Genomic DNA, 17,660 nt, shown 5'->3' on the forward strand with positions numbered 1-17,660 from the left:
GTCATACCTGGAAGGAGCCCATACATTCTAGCATTTACCAATATGCAAGGCGAGGACACTAGTCAGGGTTGGGTATAAACAGTTATATATATATATATATATATAATATAACAGTTGTTCTAAACAAGGGAATAGTAACAGGAATAACAAACGGTAATTTGAAGTAATAATGCAAAGTCTCTTAAGATAATGTGATGCACCCAATCATGGCAGTCACCACGTCAGTTCTTTAACTCTGTATATAGCCCTAGCAGAGGTCACCGGTTATTCCTGCTAGGCCACAAGTCTTTTCCGGGCAAAGTCAATCAAATCAAGTTTAGCTTGTCCCACCCTAACCGGTCCCCTCCCAACCTGAGATCCTAAACCCAACTGCCCCCAGTACCATGGATGAACAGTGGAAGTGACGGCCCTGTTCACGTATGCAGCTCCTCTGCTTCCACTGGCGTGACTCTCCTGGCGCAGCCGTCTCCCAGCTCCTCTCTGGTTGGCCATTGGAGGCAGTCTCTCAAGCCTTTCGTAGGGGGGTCCAGACCTCGTCGGTTAGCAGGCGACGTCGGGTCCTGCAAACTCACTCAGCACCGCAATCAGGTCCCGACTCTCCTCAGCAGGCGCAGCACTCAGGGCACCTCTGTGGGGAATCCGGAGTTCATCCACCGGTGTCCAGCTGTTTTGTGTCGCAGGCCTCCGGCTCAGGCCTGCCACGCTGGGCTTTTCAGCACGTCGGGAGCGCCTCTGCTCCTCTCTGCAGCTTGGCGCCAAGCCTGCCTTAGGTTGGTGTGCTGGACTTTTTATATTCAGGAAATCCTTCCTGAAAGTCAGCTGACCGAGTCCAGCGTCATCTGCTCCCCCTTCAACTTTCTTAACACATTTTGGTTCAGTTTGATTGTGTCTGACCAGCAGATGGCAATCTCTGCTCATCTGTGACACATCCTGCAAGAATTCTCCTGAAGGCTTTTTTGCTTCTAATACAGAAGCAGAACTCCAAAGGTTCCCAGAATAGAAAGAGGGATAAACTCTCCTCAGCACCGGGAAATGTCTCTTCCCCCCTACCGCCCCCAGCCACAGACATTTACCACTTCTCTCCCCCGGCAGGAGGAGATGTCGGAGGGGGCATGAGGGCAGTGAGGGGCATTCAGCAGACGCCCGAGACTGCAGGGCAGAGACCCAAATCCGGGGCTGTCCGCTGTATCCGGAGTTGTCCGCTGTATCCGGGGCCGTCCGCCGTATCTGGGGCCGTCCGCCGTATCTGGGACTGTCCGGACCTCTGGGTTATTTGTGACCATTCACAGTCGGAGCAGATAGAACTTTCTCATTATTACATAATCTTCTCTATACGACATCAGGCTTTATGTGTCTGTAAGGCCGTGTTCACACCTTGCATATATGCTGTATTTCTCTATTTCTGCAGGTTTTCTGCAGGTCTCCGCACCCAACTACACAATAACAATCTCCTCTGGTTATTACATTCTCGCTGCACTTTTTAGGACTTTTCCCGTTATTTGATGCAGTGTTGGTGCAGATGTGAAGCTGCGTTTTTAGTTTCAAAAAGAGATTTCTTGGTTTTATCAGTATAAAATGGGTGTGGTACAGAAAAGAAAAAGAGGGAGGGATTGGGATAAGAATACATAAATCACAGATTCATAATAGAAACATTGATCAACAAAGAACAACAAAGGAAATATTTTCACAGATTTCCAATTATTATAATCATACAAAGAGATAATTTGTATAGATATGCAGGATGTGTTATTTGAGTGTTCCCTTTATTTTTTTGAGCAGTGTATGTTCTATGCAATAGTTTAAGTGATGTTTCGGTAAGTGAAGGCTGGATGTTCTCCTTTGATAAATTATCACAACATTGAAGCCAAGTTTCATAAGACAGGGAAAAACTCAAATCGTCCTCCCATCATAACATGAATCCCATCTTCTTTTTCTTATGTTGAGAATTAAAAATAGAATGAAGCAAAGAAATAGAGCCATGACCACAAGGATCATAGAAGCATTTCCGTTCAAAAGTAGTAAGAGCAGGGGAGCTTGTATTGGTTGGATTTTTTCTGACAAAGTGTAAGATTTGATTACTAAGCATTAGTTCAGTAAGGGGAGGATTATACTTTTGGGTAAACTCTTGTCTGAACATAGGTGACTTAAGAGAGGACCATAAGTGTTTTAAAATGGTTATATTTTTGGATTTCCACCAACCAAAGGTATTGGTTTTAAGGCCGGGGAAAAACATTGGATTTCCAAATAGGGGTAAAAGCGGGGAGGGGTTGGATTGAAGGTGCTGAAGAAATCTATTTTTTTTCTACAGTAACAGAGAGTGGTAAGTAAAAGGTGCTACCCATCTAGGTATGTTAGATGTCTGTGAGACAGCAGTCATTTGTGCTATTTGGGCCGCTTTGTAGTATAAGGAAAAGTTAGGAAGAGAGAAACCTTCTATAAAAGAACATTACTCGTAAAGAAAGTCTGGGGAGTTTCCCTTGCCAGAGAAATTTGGAGATCATTGAATACATTTTTGCAAATATTTTGCTAGGTATGCAAGTCAGCTAAATAGATAGAGAAACAGAGGTAATGTTACCATTTTTCGTCCTAAACATGATAAAATTGGGTTTGACCATCTGGAAAGATCATTAGAAAGCTTTTGTATCAATGGGGAAAAGTTCAGTTTGTATATGAAAGACCTATTCGCAGTAAGATTAACACCCAAATATGTTAATTTTTTTTCTTTCTTAGTAAACTTAAAATGAGATATAATGTGATCTTGAGTATGGGGAGAGGTATTAATGAACATTGCCTCTGATTTCTCAAGATTTATTTTTAACCTGGAAATCTGTTCAAAGGACTTAAGTAAGCCAAATAGATTGGGAAGAGATGTGGTAGGTTGTGATAAGGTCAATAAGAGGTATCACGCTAGGTGTGGGAAAGACTTAGTGCACACAAAGGGAAGAGGGAAAGGGAGCCCAGACTCTAGGGAAAGTGGATACCTCCTAGGTTGATCTAGCGTCACCCTGTCTTCCCTAACATCCCTGTATTGGCTCTGCACCAATCGCTGCACGCGTGCCTCGCCCTGTCTTTCCCTGGCATATGGTTAAGGCTAGGGAAGGAAGGAGATGAGCACTAGTCAACCTCCACTAAACACTATAGACAACAAGGGTGCACAAATAGGGGAAAATTGCTTAGCTTTAGACGACTCCAGACAAATGCGCACAGGTCCTCAAGCTCCAGAGAGGACGAAGTACTGCTCTTGCTAAGCCTTCACAAATAGTAATGAATATAGATGGCACCTCACTCTGAAACACAGCCATTTATATACCCAGGCATGGTGTTAATTAGAGGGAGGTAGCCCCTGGGTCCTAGAGACAGCCTCTAAGATGTCTGTAATGCCAAACATAGAGATCTCCTACAACCAACTGCAGGGCGACTGTCTGTCACCTCTGACACACTCGTGACAAGAGGTCATCAGCTATCCTTGCTATTGGTGGGTATAACGCCTTTTATATAGGGGGTGATCTGATAGCGATGGAGCCGTTGTCGGAGGCTAATGCAAATAGAGCGGGAGACCGAGGGCATCCCTGTCTTGTTCCTCTCTGTATATTAATAGGTAGAGGTTTGGTGGTAGGAAAGTTTTAAATAGGCAGTGGGTGAAATCATATAGGAGTTGAAGGGGTTTGATTAAATTAGGGGAGAAGCCAAGAACTGAGAGTGTTTTAAATAAAGAAGGCCAAGGAATCGAGTCAAATGCTTTCTCTTTATCGAGGGCAAGTAACATCAAAGGGGTTTTACTATGATTTGTTAAATGAATAATATTTAGATTACGCCGAATATTATCAGGAGCTTGTCTGTTAGGGATAAAACCGACCTGGTCGGGATGGATTAGGGATGGGAGTATTGTGTTAATTCTCTGAGCCAATGTGAATGTAAAAATTTTCAAGTCTACATTTAAGAATGTGATAGGAGTCTAAAATTTTTAATTAATAATGGATCTTGTTTAGGTTTGGGAATGAGGCTTACATGAGCAATATAGAATTCAGGAGGCATCTGCTTTCCCAATATTTTTTGATCAAAAATAGTTCACTAAGTACCCTATATTTATTATGCAATTTTGCTTTACATTTATATATAATTATGGTAGGGTATGAGATATATTTTTGTCTTGCTTCTTTTTTGCTAGTGTGAACATGCCTCTGTTTCTTGTATGTCTGCCATCTTAGACCTCAGTTCACATTGTCTGTTTTTTTTGACTTGTTTGCATTCTGTGCAATTTAAGGGTGTGGCATGCCCTTTGTTGAGCTGATTGGTATATATGTAGCTTACCACGGGCCTAGGTGGTCTGGAGTTGGGACCCGGTCCTATTTGTCTACCCTTTTATATGCATTACTTCAACTTTGATATACAGTAAGGTTTTTAATATAGGCAGTATAGGTACCGTCCCAATTTAGGGTCACCTTGCCGCTGGTGGGACGGCTTGTATACTTTTTTTGATCAAAAATAGTTCACTAAGTACCCTATATTTATTATGCAATTTTGCTTTACATTTATATATAATTATGGTAGGGTATGAGATATATTTTTGTCTTGCTTCTTTTTTGCCAATAGCATGAAGTTGCAGAATTTAATAATGTGCGGGAGAAGAATTTCAATATATTTTTTATAACATGCTGCAGATAGGCCGTCAGGTCCTGGTGCTTTCCTTTTTTTCAAATGTTTCACTACTGCGGTTATTTTTTCTCCAGTTATAGGGGAATGAAGATGTTGGGAGGTTGACTCAGATATTTTTCCCAAGTGTAAATCTTGAAAAAAAGAATTAAATTATGTGGAGGAGTTTGTGGGTGGGAATATAATTTTTGATAGTAAGAGTACTATATATCTTATGGGGATGGTAGGTAGTATTATTATTTGACTCATTCACGGAGAAGACTGTATTGAGGCATTCTTGTGTTTTGAGTTTTCGAGCTAGCATCCTGTTAGGTTTATTGGCTTGGTGGTAAAATTTAGCCTGTATCCATTTTATCGCCTTTTCAATTTTGTTTGTGATGATAATATTTAGTTGTAATTTTATCTCCTGTGCCTCGTGCACAGTCAGTTTTGATGAACGGTTGAACTCTTCTACTTTGAGAGCAAGTGAAAAATTTTGCTGAAATACGGTCAATGTTTGCTATGGGAGTGGAATTTTTTTCCCTGCGGCAACACTTTGCCTGCTCCATGTCGTCCAAATACATTTCAAAATTAAACTCCTCATCTAGTGAGGCTGAAGATATGGCAGCAGTAGCACTGGCAGGACCCAAGTCCTCTTGTTCTTGGCCATTCTGTAGTCCACTGATCCTAACTGCTACTTCAGTCAGAGCTCCTTTTCCTTTAGTAAGCGGTTGATCATCCAGCAATATACGACGACTTGGGTCCACATTAACCGCTCTCAGAAGAATTTTATTTTCTAATAGCAGTGTCTCCGTTTCATTAAAGCAGCAATGCCGTCTGCGATTAAACTTCCTCTTTGGGACAAGCAAAACAGCAAGTTTTTCCACTCCTTTATGAAAATGCCAGGAGTTAAGTCCTCAGCTTGTAATTTTTTAGTTACAGTAAATTGGTGATGAAACAATTCCTTCAATTCAGCCACCTGTGTCTATTGACCTTCACTTAGTCTTACTCGATGTCTGGCCATGTCTACAAGAAAGGGTTTCAGCTCAAGCAATCGCTTAATCATTAATTATGTGACGCCCACCGAGTGGCTTGATCCACAATTTCCCCTTTTCCAGCACGTCTCTTCAAGATGGAATCAATGTTAGGGGTTCTGGAAGCAATAACTAATTTCTTCACGTTGCCAATCAGAGTTCCAGCATGTCCCTCTTGCAGACTATCTCTTATTGTCAGCTGCACAACACAGCGCATGTGATAAATATGAGAGAACTTTGACGTAGCTTCAACAAGATCATCTATTTCTAAAGTATAATTTTGCTGTTCTGCTGTTGTAATATCTGTTTGTTCCTCAGTTACATGAACAGCACTGTGGCCTTCCATCTCAAACATACTGAATCTGAAGTTTTCTTTTAGCTGCTGTTCACCTTCATTATTCTCATTCATCAGCTTAATTGTACTTATCATGTTTGAAGCATTGTCACTTACAAGAAGAACAAGAACCTGTATTTTTTTTTAGTTCAGAATCTTGCAGAACTTTTTCATTTCAATTGTACTACTATATTTAGAAGAAAAAACTTTATTGTATTTGGTGACCTCATTCAGGGATGTTTGTTACTTCCCGCCTCCACTATGGTTTATAGCTAGCTCCCAACAGGCCGAGTGTCTATATACAGCTCTGTATAGACAGCACAGAGAAGCTTTTGAAAGGATATCCCAAACATTTGACCCAAGTCATTCAGTTTAAGGGCAATGGTACCAAATACTAATGAAATGTATGTAAACTTTTGACTTTGCAGTAATAAAAATGCCTTAAAACATTTTCTATCTCTCATTATTCTGGTATTTGGCAAATATTAAAAATTATGGTAATCCTAATTGACCTAAAACGGGAAAGGTTTATTCTGATTTCATGTCAGATATTGAGAAAAACATGCATGTGTGTCTATTTATATAGTGTATGTAAACTTCTGGTTTCAACTGTATGTATCACAGAGATGGCTGTCGTCTGTGATGTAATACTGGAATGTTGCTCTACTGCACGTAAGCACTAAGAGGATTGTTTGGTGCATCTGGGTCCAGGTTTTACGAGTAGCCGGAGAGATGGGCGGGTCTGGCTACCCACATACCTCACCTCTGGGTGTGGTTAACAAGGTAAAATGGAGTCCGTTGTTTGACACATGGTCTCTGCGTGAGGAAGAGGTCCTCTTCTGTGGTATCTGCAAACTGAGCTAGTGTACTGGATGCTTTCCAGTCGGTGTGACTAGCATTGGTTCTCAGGAGACTTTGCCTAAATAACTGTCTACTTTGTTTGCCTTAACTGAAGGCTGTTTATTTTCCTTTGCTTATGGCTGGTTTATGACGCCTCAATAAACCAGAATGGACTTTTAAATGGAAACGCTTCCTGTTTTGCCTACCGACGCTCCCAAGTGAGTAGAAACCCCACAGCAGCCAGTCTACCAAATAAAATTCCTGAGATATGGAAATTGTGCATGGCTTCGCTTCTGGTACTGGGTGCTAATAACAAACCATGGCGTGCCATTCACTGGATATTCCTGGCTGGTTGGTGACAAGTTCATTCCCACAGAAAAGTACCAGCAAGCTAAGGAGATGGTGGCCTCTATTATGGAGGAGTTTGCTTGTTATCTAGGGGAGCAACCACTGCTGCTGTCTACCTTGTGAAGCTTGCAAGGATTAGGAGGTTACATTGGAGAGTCTGGTTTTTCTACTAAAGATCCTGCAGTGTTCTTAAATATTTTTTATATTTATTTGGCCTTATATACAAGTCATAACCCTGCAAAGAATGTTTCGTAACATCTCTTCCAGGAAAATCCATTTTGGTTTCGTTTTTGAATGTTTTATTGTCAGTCCGTAAAAGTGGCGTAATACTCTGACAACATTGTTCACAGATCTGGTATTGGTCAGCGACCAACTGGGAATAGGTTTGAATTTAAATGAAGTATAATATTTAACACGCTCCCAAACATGTCAGGATTATTACGGTAGTAATATGGGATCACATCTGATGACCAAGGTTTTAGGAAGTGGCCTTATAGATATGGTATTTCAGCCACCAAGTGTGAATAGGTTCAACAAAACACAGCTGGCTGACTTTAAATGGAGTGTAATATTTGGCACGCACCACAAAATGTCTGTATTATTACCACAGTAATATAGGATCACATCTGATGATGGAAAAGTTTCTCTGCTTCCACAATACAGCAATGTGAATAAAATAAAAAAAATCTGGCTGTATTCTGCTAACAAGCAAATGGAGCAGTAAAATGGTGTACTGTATTACTTTTTAAGCTAATAATCAGAATTAAGAGCAAAAAAATTGACATGATATCTAGGGCTATGGATATCCGTAACTGTATCTGGAACTGTCTCATCCAGTGATGTACTGCCAATGTCAGCAGACCACGTGGCCAATTAGGAGCCTGTGACTAATGGGTTGAAACAGGGGCCCAGTGCTAAACAGCATCTCAATTCCAATGGTATCTGCATCCAGAGGACATAGATAGAAGTTACATGCAATGGAGCAACAGGGACAGATCAGCTCGTTGCTCCACCATTCAGCCAGTGCGTCTCAGTTCTGCCGATGCAGATACAATCATCGGGCCTTCTGCATGGAGCCTAAGTCCACACATAAAACAGACTGGAGCAGCACATCATAGGAACAAGGCTGTGTTTGTTTTTTTAATTATTATTGTGTCTGTGCATTTTCAGCAAGGAGGAGAGGAACACTAATTTGTATTGGGGAGAACTGTGGTGGGTTCAAACTGTATTGGGAGGCACCGTGGGCCGATTATACTGTATTAAATAGCCCAGTGGTGGTCTCATACTAATTTTGGGGACACAGTTGGAGCATCACAATGTATTGGGTAGATGACAGTGGCAGCCTCTTACAATATTAAGGGCATCATAATGTGTGAGGGGCACTGTGTAAGGTCATCATACTATGATGTAGGACTGATAGGGATTAATATTGTGTAGGGAAACACACGGTTGGGGCATACAGTGAGGGTAAATGTGTAGTAGGAACTGACTTGGGGGTATCATACTATGTGGAGGGCAATCATGGGGGTGTTATACTGTGTGCACACCACTGAGGAGCATCACCACTTTTCTGTCTTTAAAAGTTGTGAATTGGACTCTTCATGACTATGCTAATTCATTTTGTTTGGGGGTGAGTAGTTTGAAAGGGTTTCCTATTCAGACTTGATTTGGGACCCCATAATTGCTATGAATGCACCTGGTTACATCAAATTATAAGGTCACCCTAATAATTGGATGAGACAATCAGGGTATTGGATGACTATCAGGCAACTGCCTTGAACATGTATAGCAGCATCTCTCCATTGTCGACGTCAAAAAGGATGGAAAAAAAGCGTCACTGGAAAACCTTTTTAAGCTGCAGTTACAGAAATGTAAAATATATTATACACATTCTTCATGTTCATATATACAGTAAGTGTATATGTGTATTATTTGAATACTAATTACTTTTCAGTAAAAAATGGTCAATGATAATTGATATACAGTAAGGTTTTTAATATAGACAGTATAGGTACCGTCCCAATTTAGGGTCACCTTGCCGCTGGTGGGACGGCTTGTATACTTTTTTTGATCAAAAATAGTTCACTAAGTACCCTATATTTATTATGCAACTTTGCTTTACATTTATATATAATGATGGTAGGGTATGAGATATTTTTGTCTTTTGTAGGTTTTGCTTCAATGATAATTGTGTACATTTTTAATAATCATTTACTGCTCTTAAGTGTTTTCCATTTCGTTTGGAGACTTTAATATGATTTTTTTCTTTTACATTTTGCCAATAAAACAATTAAAAATGGTTTCTTTTTTGTGTGTGTTTTCTGATGAGTAACAAGATTTCTTTTCCGTTTTCCAATTCAAACATTTCCCTCAATCTGAACATCACAGAGGCTTCTTCCCTGTGTGAGTTTTCTGATGTCTAATAAGATCTGTTTTATGGATAAAACATTTCCCACATTCCGAACATGAAAAAGGCTTCTCCCCTGTGTGAATTCTCTGATGCCTAATTAAAATTGATTTTCGTTTAAAAAAATTCCCACATTGGGAGCATGAAAACGGCTTGTTGTCTGTGTGACTTATCTGATGTTTAACAAGGCTTGTTTTATCTATAAAACATTTCCCACATTCTGAACATGAAAAAGGCTTATGTCCTGTGTGAATTTTGTAATGGCTAATAAGATGTGCTTTATGGATAAAACATTTCCCACATTCTGAACATGAAAAAGGCTTCTCACCTGTGTGAATTTTCTGATGGGTAATAAGATGTGCTTTATGGATAAAACATTTCCCACATTCTGAACATGAAAAAGGCTTCTCCCCTGTGTGAATTCTCTGATGCCTAATAAGATGTGCTTTTTGGTTAAAACATTTCCCACATTCTGAACATGAATATGGCTTCTCTCCTGTGTGAATTCTCTGATGGCTAATTAAAACTGATTTTTTTAAAAAACATTTCCCACATTCTGAACATGAAAAAGGCTTTTCTCCTGTGTGAATTTTCTGATGTCTATTAAGCTGTTCTTTTTGGTTAAAACATTTCCCACATTCTGAACATGAATATGGCTTCTCTCCTGTGTGAATTCCCTGATGTCTAATTAAAAGTGATTTATTTTTAAAAAATTTCCCACACTCGGAGCATGAAAACTCCTTGTTGCCTGTGTGACTTATCTGATGTGAATCAAGACTTGTTTTATCTGTAAAACATTTCCCGCATTCTGAACATAAAAAAGTATTTTCTCCTGTGTGAATTCTCTGATGTCTATTAAGCTGTGCTTTTTGGTTAAAACATTTCCCACATTCTGAACATGAATATGGCTTCTCTCCTGTGTGAATTCTCTGATGCCTAATTAAAAGTGATTTCTTTTTAAAAAATTTCCCACACTCGGAGCATGAAAACACCTTGTTGCCTGTGTGACTTATCTGATGTGAATCAAGACAAGTTTTATCAGTAAAACATTCCCTACATTCTGAACATAAAAAAGGCTTCTCCCCTGTGTGAGTTCTTTGATGCATTACAAGCCCTGATTTCGAATGGAAACATTTCTCACATTCCGAACATGAAAATTGTTTCTGGCTTCTGTCAGCTCTTTCATATTCAACACCCCTTCTGTAACTTATGTTTTCCATATTTGTCTTTGATGAAGCAGAAAAAAGGACCTGTTGAAAAGGATCAGATGACAGATTTTTACTGTGAAAGTCTTGAGGTGTATCTGGTATAATGACATGTTCTTCACAAGTATTTGGTGCGATACCAAGATTATTTGCTGGAAAATCTGAAATCATCAGACATCCCTCTGAGCTCCTGGTACAGTCATCTGCCAAGAATAAAAAATGATTTTATTATTTGTCAGTAACATTGCACTGGCATTATATTACTATTTATATTATTATATATTTTATAGCATTTCCATGAAACGGTAATACAATTCAATCATTGACAGACTAAGACAACAGACTACAAAAGAAATACGAATTGTTTACAGTGTTAGGCCACCAGGTTATGTCCTTATAAAATATCACTTCTCTATTATAGCCATCTTCTCTGTTCATATTTCCTTGCGTCTGTCATGAATCGTTTCCAGTTACAGGTTCAGAGGAGACTCATAAAAGGGATCTGAAATCAGTTTTATTAGGTGATTCCATCTGATACATTGTCTGACAAGTAGAAGCACTCTAAGGGTATGTTCTGACGATACATTATGGCAGCATTCTTTTATGAAAATTTTAAGCACTTTAGCAGTTTACAAAAAGCTTAGTTTTTGCAGCGTTTTTTGTTTTGCTTTTTGCTGCGTGTTTGGTGCGCTTTTGTCAGGTTACATTTGTCTCATGTGCATGCTGATGAAGTTTAGTGCATAAAATAAAATCTGATAAAGGTTATCAAGTTTTGGCACCAAAAACACAGCAAAACCTGTTACCTGCATTTTTTGTAGCAATTTTGCACGACCCATTGCTTTCAAAGGGTGAAAAACGCTGAAGAAAAATGCTGAAGGAAGTGACATGCTGCATTTTTCAAAAACACAGCTCTTTGACAAAACAGTCCGGGAAAAAAAACAGGTGTGTGCATGAGGTTTCTAAAATGTCAGACTTTGCTGGTACTGTGAAACGTAGCTGAAAATTTGCTTACAAAAATGCTGCAAAATCAAAACGTGTGAACATAGCCTAATGCAGAGCAAAGCACATTGGAGCAGATTGGTCATATACACATAAGCCACGATAACAGGAAAAGCACTCCGCATCTCATCAATTTGTCAGTAAGGTTACGAAGATACCCCTATCGCTGCAAATAATTTGTCTGGAACAGACACTACTGTCCCACCATTTGTCAGGACAATCACACAATTAACTGACAAATCATAAACGCGGCAACGGCTACTATTGCTACTAGGCAGGTTATTGGGCTCTTTCACAGTGAATGTATAGTACAGTTGTGCACAAAAGTTTACATACCCCGGCAGAATTTTTGCTTTCTTGGCCTTGTTTCAGAGAATATGAATGATAACAAAAAAACTTTCTCCACTCATGGTTATTGGTTGGGTGAAGCCATTTATTGTCAAACTACTGTGTTTTCTCTTTTTAAATCTTAATGACAACCAAAAACATCCAAATGACCTTGATCAAAAGTTCACATACCCTGGTGATTTTGTCCTGATAACATGCACAGAATTTGACACAAATGGGTTTAAATGGCTACTAAAGGTAACATCCTCACCTGTGACCTGTTTGCTTGTAATCAGTGTGCATGCATAAAAGCTGAGTGAGTTTCTGGGATCCAGACAGACTCTTGCATCTTTCATCCAGCCACTGATGTCTCTGGATTGTGAGTGATGGGGAAAGCAAAAGAATTGTAAATGGATCTATGGGAAAAGGTAGTTGAACTGTATAACACAGGAAAGGGATACAAAAAGATATCCAAGAAATTGATAATGCCAGTCAGCAGCGTTCAAACTGTGATTAACAAATGGAAACTCAGGGGCACTGTAAAAACCAAACCACGGTCAGGTAGACCAACAAAACTTTCGACCACAACTGCCAGGAAAATTGTTCGGGATGCAAAGAAAAACCCACAAATAATATCAGATGAAATTCAGGTCTCTCTGAAAACTAGCGGTGTGGCTGTTTCAAGATGCACAATTAGGAGGCACTTGAAGAAAAGTGGCCTGCATGGTTGAGTCGCCAGATGAAAGCCATTACTGCGCAAATGCCACAAAGTATCACGCCTACAATACGCCAAACAGCACAGAGACAAGCCTCAAAACATCTGGAACAAGGTAATTTGGAGTGATGAGACCAAAATTTAACTTTTTGACCACAACAATAAACGTTACATTTCGAGAGAGAGGTCAACAAGGCCTATGATGAAAGGAACACCAGAGGTGGATCGCTGATTTTTTTGGGATGTGTGAGCTACAAAGGCACAGGAAACTTGGTAAAATTTGAAGGAAAGATGAATGCAGCACGTTATCAGCAAGTACTGGAGGCAAATTTGCACTCATCAGCCCGGAAGACGCGCATGGGACGTACTTGGACGTTCCAACATGACAACAATCCAAAACATAAGGCCAAGTCGACCTGTCATTGGCTGCAGCAGAACAAAGTGAAGGTTCTGGAGTGGCCATCTCAGTCTCCTGACCTCAATATCATTGAGCCACTCTGGGGAGATCTCAAGCGTGCAGTTCATGCTAAACAGCCCAGGAATTTACAGGAACTGAAGACTTTTTGCTAAGAAGAATGGGCAGCTTTACCATCTGAGAAAATAAAGAACCACATCCACAACTACTACAAAAGACTTCAAGCTGTCATTGATGTCAGAGGGGGTAATACACTGTATTAAGAACTGGGGTATGTGAACTTTTGATCAGGGTCATTTGGATGTTTTTGGTTGTCATTAAGATTTGAAAAGAGAAAACACAGTAGTTTGACAATAAATGGCTTCACCCAACCGATAACCATGAGTGGAGAAAAGGATTTTTTGGTATCTTTCATATTCTCTGAAACAAGACCAAGAAAGCAAAAATTCTGCCGGGGTATGTAAACTTTTGAGCACAACTGTATATACACAGTAGCAAACCCGATTCCACCTTTGACCAGCAACCGTCTAGGGAAAAAGTGGAAATGGATGTCTGTATTTATATCTATAATATAACCGAAGATGCGTCCCTCTGTCCGAAGCCTTTAGAGACTGCGCAAGCGCGACGTAGCTGCGCAGTCTGGCTCCAGACAGAAGAATGCATGGAGCTGTTACAGGTAAGAGGAGTGTATGGCACTGGAACGCATACCGCGATCTCCGGCGCCATACTTACATACTTACCTGACCGGGAGGCATGTTGCCGCGGCGCCTCTGCTCTGGCCGAAGTCCGGGGTAGGAGTGTGGCGTCGGAATCAGTGCATGCGCATAGCGCGCTATCCGGCGCCATTTTACTGAAAACACATTTGCGGTGTGTCTTCAGCAAAATGGCGCCGGACAGCGCAGTATGGGCACGGTTGTACTTCGGCACCACACTCCTCCCCTGGCCTCTGGCAGAACGGGACACAGCGCTGGAGCATAGGGAAGAAAGGCGAGTATAAGTGTTTCTTTTTTTGTGAGTGTGCAGCGTGATAGGGATGAGGGGTACCATGCATACCAGGATGAGGGATGGGGTACCATGCATACCAGGATTGGGGATGAGAGGTACCATGCATACCAGGATAGGGATGAGGGGGTACCATGCATACCAGGATGAGGGATGTGGTACCATGCATACCAGGATAGAGATAAGGGTTGCCATGCATACCAGGAAGAGGGGCCATGCATACCAGGATACGGATTATGGGCCATGCATACCAGGATACGTATGAGGGGTACCATACATACCAGGATAGGGATGAGGGGGTACCATGCATACCAGGATAGGGATGAGGGGGTACCATGCATACCAGGATGAGGGATGGCGTACCATGCATACCAGGATAGGGATGAGGGGGCACCATGTATACCAGGATATGGATGAGGGCCATGCATACCAGGATAGGGGGATGAGGGGTGCTATGCATACCAGGATAGGGGGATGAGGGGTGCCATGCATACCAGGATAGGGGGGTGAGGGGTGCCATGCATACCAGGATAGGGGGGTGAGGGGTGCCATGCATACCAGGATAGGGGGGTGAGGGGTGCCATGCATACCAGGATAGGGATGAGGGGTACCACACATACCAGGATAGGGGATGAGGGGTGCCATGCATACCAGAATAGGGGATGAGGGGTGCCATGCATACCAGAATAGGGGATGAGGGGTACCATACATACCAGGATTGGGGATGAGGGTTACCATACATGCCAGGATGAGGGATGGGGTACCATGCATACCAGGATTGGTGAATGAGGGGTGCCATGCATTCCAGAATGGGGATGAGGGGTGCCATGCATACCAGAATAGGGGATGAGGGGGGCCATACATACCAGGATTGGGGATGAGGGAGCCATGCATTCCAGTATTGATATGAGGGGTGGCATGCATACCAGATTTGGGAAGAGAGGTGCCATGCATACCAGGATTGGAGATGAGGGGGCAATGCATACCAGGATGAGGGATGGGGTGCCATGCATACCAGTATTGGGATGAGGGGTGCCATGCATACCAGGATTGAGGATGAGGGGTACCATACATACCAGGATTGAGGAGGGATGGGGTACCATGCATACCAGGATGGGGTGCCATGCATACGAGGATGAGGGGTACCATACATACCAGGATAGGGATGAGGGATCGGGTACCATGCATACCAGGATAGGGATGAGGGGTACCATACATACCAGAATGAGGGATGGGGTGCCATGCATACCAGGATGGGGGGTGAGGGGCCCAAGCATACCAGGATAAGGCCAGGATGTGGACAGCACATAATAGGATGGGGGACCATATACCAATAAAAATGCTCGCCACCGATATTGAGATATATATATATACAGTATATATAGAGATAGAGATATATAGATATACATATAGATATATATATTTTTTTCCTTCTTCTTGTGTTCAACCCTACAAGTTTGAACAGAGGGGGGGGGGATATGTGAGACAGTGAGGGGAATTATATGTGAGAGACGGTATGTATCCCCTAGGATACGCATAGAAGCATATTGAACCCGCTGGAGTGCATTGAAATCACAGACACAGCTGTGGTTGCAGTGCAAAATAAAAGTAAGTTTGGACTTGGTCAAGCTATTTCACCAAGTCAGATTTAAGAAAACCCAGCATGAGCTTTTATTTTTGAAGTGAACTACAGGATGGCAGTGGGGCGGTTCACTCCCTCCAGCCCGGGTTTTGCATGTGGCTCATGTCCACAGTTTTCATTTAAAAACCTGCAGAAAAAAGTTATGGGTGTGTCAGTGGTTTGTTTGCAAGCTGCAGAGCTAGATGCTCTGTACATTACAAGCCTGGGTGAAGGAATAACACATGCTTGTGAACGCAACGTAACTGGCGCATCCAAGAGTGGAATGGCGCGGCCGTCTCCCACGGCAACAGGTTTACTCAGACTGTTTGGATATCCTGGCTGCGATCCAGATGACCGCTTTTGCATTTGAGTTGTGAGTTTTGGCAAATAAAGACATTTAAGTTGAACTTTCCTTGGGTCACTGCCTCATTACCACACAGTGTGAACACCGCCGCACTACAATATAGTGGAGAGTGCGGGCAGTGTGAACTGAGGCATTCCCCAAAACCTGCATGTCCCTGATTAAGCCAGCAAAGCTACAGCTCAGGCCTGCAGGCAAAATGGAGGAACTGCTAAGGCAATTGGTCCTCACTCAGCAGCAACAGAAGGAGCAGTTCCAGCAGCAGCGCCCTAATGTGCAGCAGATTGCAGCTCTGCGAGGGACGCCACCAGCACCGACCCCAGAAAGTCGTGAGGCCCGGGACAAGGTCTGTGCAGCCTTGAGGAAGCTGAGTGGAGAGTACGACGTGGAAGCCTTCCTCACCGTGTATGAGGGCACCGCGGAGTGAGAGAACCTGCCAACTTCCCAGATCTCAGGCATACAACTTGCTGCAGCTAGTTAAAAGGTGGCTTCAGCCTGAGACCTTGACTCCGGCCCAGATGGTGGTGGTCGACCGGTTAGTGAGAACTCTGCCAGTCACTATACAGCATTGGGTGGGGCAAGGGGACCCGGGCACTCTAGACCAGGTGGTTAGCCTGGTTACGGGACTCTGCCCCACTGCGACTATCACGCTGGGCCCTGCAAGCCCAGGAGCAGATCAAAGAGTCAAATCCCTCTTCTTGGGACAGTCAGAACTGAGCCCCTACTGAGGGAGTACCCCGGAGTGAGGGTGGCAGGAGAACAGTGTCCCCCTAAAACGGTCTCATGGACTAATGGTGTCTCCACTATCAGGTGCTGGCAGTGTCAAGTGCCAGGACATGTGGCTGCCAACTGTCCACTGTTGGCTGAAACTATGGATTGCGGTTTACCTGCAGAGTCTCAATGTATGCCCAGACAGTCTGCAACGCAACTGCAGATGCCTCACGCAGCAAATCCCAACTGTGCCAGGTACTCAAAAACGGGTACCAGACGGAGGCTCTCTTGGACTCAGGGAGCCTAGTGACACTGGTCCATGGGTCACTAGTTGCCGTAAACAACCCCAATGGTTGGAAAGTCGGGGTTGTTTGCATACATGGGGACCTCTGAGAATACCCGACAGCAGAGGTTACTTTTTCCACTCCATGTGGGGAGGTGAAACATGTGGTGGGAGTGGTGAAGACCCTTCCTTATGGGACTGTTTTGGGAAGAGACTTGTCCCTGTTCTGGTCTCTGTTGGAGAATAAAATTAACCCTACACTATTTGCTCGTGCGACAGTTTTGCTTGGTGACGAACCACTCACCCTTGGTATGGATGAGAAACGCCAAGGACAGGAATGCTTGAGTCACCAGATGGTTCCTGTCACTACAAAATTTCAGTTTCTCGGTGGAACATCGAGTGGGGAAGTCACAGGGAAATATGGAT

The 17,660-nt window shown here is 42.5% G+C and overlaps 1 protein-coding gene across 1 annotated transcript in view; it reads right to left on the minus strand.

The window, feature by feature from the left end:
* Positions 1-8,650: 8,650 nt before the first annotated feature.
* Positions 8,651-17,660, minus strand: part of LOC141271982 (uncharacterized) — a 41,468-nt gene continuing 32,458 nt past the window's right edge. Inside the window, exon 6 of the mRNA XM_073682242.1 lies at positions 8,651-11,003. Within this exon, the coding sequence (XP_073538343.1) occupies positions 9,571-11,003 (1,433 nt within the window). The 3' untranslated portion in view covers positions 8,651-9,570. The remainder of the gene's footprint in view (positions 11,004-17,660) is intronic.

Source organism: Phyllobates terribilis, unplaced genomic scaffold (genome assembly GCF_046119375.1).
Source record: "Phyllobates terribilis strain yellow unplaced genomic scaffold, ASM4611937v1 Scaffold_5__5_contigs__length_657084704, whole genome shotgun sequence".
Lineage (NCBI taxonomy): Eukaryota > Metazoa > Chordata > Amphibia > Anura > Dendrobatidae > Phyllobates > Phyllobates terribilis.